The 5,002-nt window shown below is 57.3% G+C and overlaps 1 protein-coding gene across 1 annotated transcript; it reads left to right on the top strand.

Moving 5' to 3' along the window:
* LSCM1_04158 (uncharacterized protein) lies at positions 1-399 on the top strand (the record flags this gene model as incomplete). Its single annotated transcript, XM_067321679.1, has 1 exon — positions 1-399. One exon carries the CDS (start codon positions 1-3, stop codon positions 397-399), a length of 399 nt encoding a protein of 132 aa, XP_067177910.1.
* Between the last annotated feature and the right edge of the window lie 4,603 nt (positions 400-5,002).

Raw genomic sequence — 5,002 nt, forward strand, 5'->3', positions numbered from 1 at the left:
ATGGGCAGCAAGCCGAGTAAACGCAGTGACAAAAAGGGCGTCGTCGCCCCGGCGAGTCGCCACTCGGAACGCGATGCAATGGGAGGCTCGCGTTTGCCCTCTTTAGATGCGGCAAGTCGTTCTCTCTCCTCCCAAGGCGTGAACGACAAGCAGGCACCTGAGCGTCGAGGCTTCAACAATCCTTTCCCCGCTCGTGAGAGCGGGGGCAGCGACCGCGCGCTAATGCGTCAGACACGCATGGTTGGGGAAGAGGGCGTGGACGGCACTCGCGAGGACTTCAATGAGCGCCCGTTTCACCAGGAGAAAGTAAACCGGGTGCCCACCAAGGCGCTACTAAAGCCACCCAAGAACCCAAACTCGATGATCGCCGACCCCGACGAGGATCACGAGCTGTACTGACAGCGGCCGCATGCACCGGCGCGTGGAGAAGGGAGTCAACGGTGCAGCCATTGGTAAGGAGACTGTGCATCCTCGTGCGGGCGTGAATATATTTGTATGGGCAGGAAAGCCGTCTTCTTTATTTTTCTGTTTCAGTCTGTGTATTTGGACTCCTGCGCTGTTTTCTGTCACGTTTATATGTGTACCTCGTTCGACTCTGCTCTTTTTTCTCCTTCGTATCAATGCTACTGTTTGCGTGTGCACACCTGTACATTTGTGTGTCTGTGAGAAAAAAATTGTGTCTCTCTCTCTCTGTGTGTGTGTGAAGCGGGAAAGTGCGACAGCTGCGCCTTCCTCTCCCTCTCTTTGACCAGTAGCACCGCCAGCATAGAAGTAACGGCGCTGATGCCCTCGACTCGCATATGTGCATAGTCTGTCATGGACGGAAGGAGTCGCGGCGGGCAACACGGAGCACTGAGAAAAATCGTGAGGTAGAGATGAGGTGCCTGTGTGTCCACTCATTTCGGCCTCATCATGGACTGCGCACTGTACACTTTCATACACACGTACGGGCACGCGCGAGTGTGTCAACGCCATGTCAGCGGGCCTCTCTCTCTATTTTTTTCGTTGTTTTTTCTCTTTGCTTGTCAGCGATTGAAGATGCCGCGCATACGCATGCACGCGCACACCCGCCCACTGACTCACCGCTTCCCCATCGAGCGGAGTCTTGCGAGGTGCTTTTTTGTTCACTTTCCTTCGTCGGGTCGACGGGTTCTCGATCCGCTTCTCGTGTCCCGTGTATGACGGGAAGTGAAGGAGTGTATCCTTCCTGTTTGCGGGAAGCGGTTCAGCAGTCTCCATCGTCCCCTCCCGCTTTTGTCGGGCGCCGTCATCCGTCCTCTTCCTTCCTTGAGCGTATCCCACCCGCCCCCCACCTAACATCCTCGTGCACCTCGCCTCGTTTCTGTGTATGTGTGCGCTGACCGTCCCTCCCCCCTTTCCCTCTCACCTTTACCTCTCTCATTAGTGTACTCTTTGTTTGTCGTTGTTGGGGCAGAATCGTCTGCGCTTCTGGTCATCGCCTTTGCCCTCCTGCGTCTCTGTCTGCCCACCACCGCGCCGACCCGCGCATGGCTGCCCACTGCCCTTTCTGCCCTTATCCCTCTGTGTGTGTGTGTGTGCGTGTGCAGCCACGCAGCTCTGTCTCTCTCTCTCTCCATGTGTCATCAGATACACCGACACGGATGCCGAGCGCCTTCTCTGACCCTCCTTGCTTTGCCTCTTGCATGCCGCGCAAGAGGATTGCTCACCTCATCTCAGATACACTTTCCTTCTCGATGGCCGTGTAATGTCTCGATGACGGGGGGCTCCATACCGCGGCTCTCTGAAGTGGGGAAAGGAAGAGGCGAGCAGCGTTCCCGCCTCCACCGGTTCAGAGCCGCCTCTGGTGGTGCCGGCAGGGTCAAGCACCTACGACGCGGGCAAGTCAGAGCGATTGATAGCGCCGGGTGTCTGCGGTCGGGTCCTGGACGGCGTGGCGTCGGAGAGACCTGCGGCGGTGCGCACGCCTGTGCCATCCATGTGATAGGCAAAGCGTCAGCGTCACTAGAACGCATCTCTTCCGAGCCTCACAGCTCAGCGCTGTGGGCAGCCTGAGCGACCTCGAGGAATGCCCGACGCGGTGAGTGGCAGGATGGGAGCGGCTGCGAGGCAACCTGTGAAACGGATCTGAATGGGTAGAGCCTGAGGCAAGGGCGCGGTCTTCCGACGGCGAGTGCGTAGGTGTTTCTCTGGCACGTGCCTGCCGCTGCTTCGCATGGCGCGACGGGGCTGTGAAGGGGGGGGGGCAGATCAGGGCAGTGCGGAGATCAGCTCATGTGCTGTACGGCAAAGATTTGAACCCGCATAAGCGGAACAGAAAAATGCTGACCCTTGCAGAGGAGTGTTTGCTCCTTGTGCCAGTCCTGCCTTCCTCCGAGGACACGTCGGCACATCTGCAGCGTCCGCCGAAGCGGCCTCGTATTCGTTTCTGTGGGCACTCCCTCGAAGTTGGCGTGCGTATGTGTGTGTGTATATATAATCGTTCACCGCTCGCTTTGCCTGCGTCCATTCTCGCTCCTGTCGTCTTGGCTGGTGCAGATGGGGGGGAGAGACGCGCATATGCGATGAGGTGCTGCGGCGAACACTGACCCCTTCGATGTCTCGGCGTTATCGCTCAACCGCCCTGAGGTCCTTCGCTCAGTCTCGGGCACGCAGCAGCCACAGTAGCAAAGGCCAGAGGAGGGATAGGGAGAGGCGTGACGTTTTCGACTGAGACAGGGCGGAGGTCTGGCGTCTCTGCGGAGGGATTCGGGCAGCCTCTTCACCGGCTCGTCCAAGTGCGCCTTCTCTGATCCCCAGGGCGCTCAGAGACCGTTACGCCTGTCGCAGTCACGCACAGGGCTCTTTCCCTCAAGATCACGAGGCGCACATGCATGCATCCGCTCAATATGCCCGCCCTACTGCTTCAGCCTTCACCGCTCTCTCACCCACTCACTCTCTGTTCCTTTGCCCCTGTGCGCACACAGCATCGCACACCTGCCGCGTGCACCTCTCTCCTTGTCGCCCACCACTCGCGGCGCTCTCTCTTCCCCCCCCCCTCCGCCTTCCATCGCTGCTGAATTCTTTATCGCCCCCCCTCCTCCCACTCTCTCCCCTCTGCCATCCGAAACACCTTAACGGCAGGCGGAGACACGCGCACACACATACACGTGTGGCACACGGACGCGCGCACACACAAGCCCACTGGCATCACCCTCTCCCCCTCCCTCTTCTTTTCTGGCGCGCTTCCTCTCTTCGCGGCTTGAGCCGCATGCCATTAGACACGCACTCAAGAGAGCAACGAACACGAAAGGGACGACAACCCGAGAACGAGAAAAAAAGGCACGACCGCCCTCATCCATACACAGCGGTGTCGTTGAGAATAGGAGACCAAACGAGAGCCACAAGCAAGAAGCTTCTAAGAAGCCGCTTGAGCCGGCGTGTATTTATAGCGTGAGGTGAAGGGAGAGGAGAGGGCAAGCGAGAAGGGCATCGTGTACGCCCTTGCTATCCCGCACTGCACGTGCGCGCGTTTCTCTGTGGGTGTCTCCATCCCTCTCCGTATCGTTTGTGTAGTCCATCTCGCTGCTAGGTGTACATCACTCGACGACGCGCATAAGGCCCCAAACTCTCGGGTAGGGGTGGGTGTATGTGTGAGAGAGAGAGAAAGCGAGAAGCGACGGAGGAAGCCGGTGAGGCCCTCTTTCAGTATTGCATGTGGGCGTCTTGGACTCTCTCATTCTCTCTCTCTTACACACACACACACAGACACACTCGCTCACTTTCTGACTCGCTTTTTTTCTTTATCGGTCACCACCTATTTTCGGCCGCCCTTTCCTACACGGCTCCTATAACACTCGCATACGCATACCATCGGAGAGGACAAAGGGAAAGGGGTCGGGTAAGGACGACGCATACATCTATTATTTCTTATACTCCTCGCTCTGTGTATGTGTGTGTGTGTGCTTCGTGAACTCTGCTGTCTCTCTCTCTCGGCTGTCGCATCCATCTTTCCAAGCGCTCACCGTCCCGCCTTACCCTTCAACCTGTCGTTCGCACATAACACGGGAACACTGCCCTCTAATCTGTCTTCAGGGAAAGAGTAAGGGGGAGGCCAGAGAGAGGGAAGGCCGACTCCTTCCTGTGTGTGTGTATGGTGGGGTGGGGAGAGGGGCATCTCTGCGTCATTCAAGCTTGCGTTTTTCCCCGTGATGGCGGCTCTCCCCCTCCTGTCTTCCTCTTCTGATTGCTTCGTCGCTGTTTCCTCCCACACGCACACAGGCACAAGGACACACACATAGAGAGAGAGACGTCCCCCTTTTTCTTCTCTGTGTGCACGCCTACTCCTCTTCTTTGGTCTTTGTGTCTTTACTTGTTTCACTATCGCTGTCTCGCATCTCCTCTCTGAGTGGCGATTATCTTCTCGGCTGGTTCGGCTCTTTGTGGGTGGGTGGGCGGGTGCGTGCGTGCGTGCGTCGACATATATGCACACGCATCTTCATCTACTATATACATATATATATATGGATGCCCTCTCCTTTCCACCATCACACACACACACATACACACCACCACCCCCTATCCACCTTTTCCCCATTCTTTCTCTGAGGACAGTGTTCTCGCGCATATCCGACCAACATATACACTGGAAAGAGGAAGAGAGAGATAGAGAGAGGGGGGAGACAAGCACACACACACACGAACCTGAAGGCGCCCACACCTTCTCTCCCTCCCTCCCTCACTCCTCCTATACATTACTTTCCCCTATTCTCCGCCCTTCCACCACTCATTGGTCCCTCGCATCTCTTTCGTTTGCTCAGCTGCCGCTTCCCTCGTGCCTCCTCCCCTCCCCTCTCCCTCCTACTCGAGAGTGCGTCTTAGCGTCAGGCGGCACTGTCACACAGAGCGAATACACACATCTGTTCGGCCGCGCTGACAGGAACTCTCTTCTTTTTCTCCCTCTCCTGTTTTGGCACCTCTGTGTGTGTGTGTGTGCGTTGCGGATCTTTCTTCCCCCCCGTCAGCGTCTCCGTGCGCGCCCGTC

The sequence above is a fragment of the Leishmania martiniquensis genome, chromosome 26 (assembly GCF_017916325.1).
Source record: "Leishmania martiniquensis isolate LSCM1 chromosome 26, whole genome shotgun sequence".
Lineage (NCBI taxonomy): Eukaryota > Euglenozoa > Kinetoplastea > Trypanosomatida > Trypanosomatidae > Leishmania > Leishmania martiniquensis.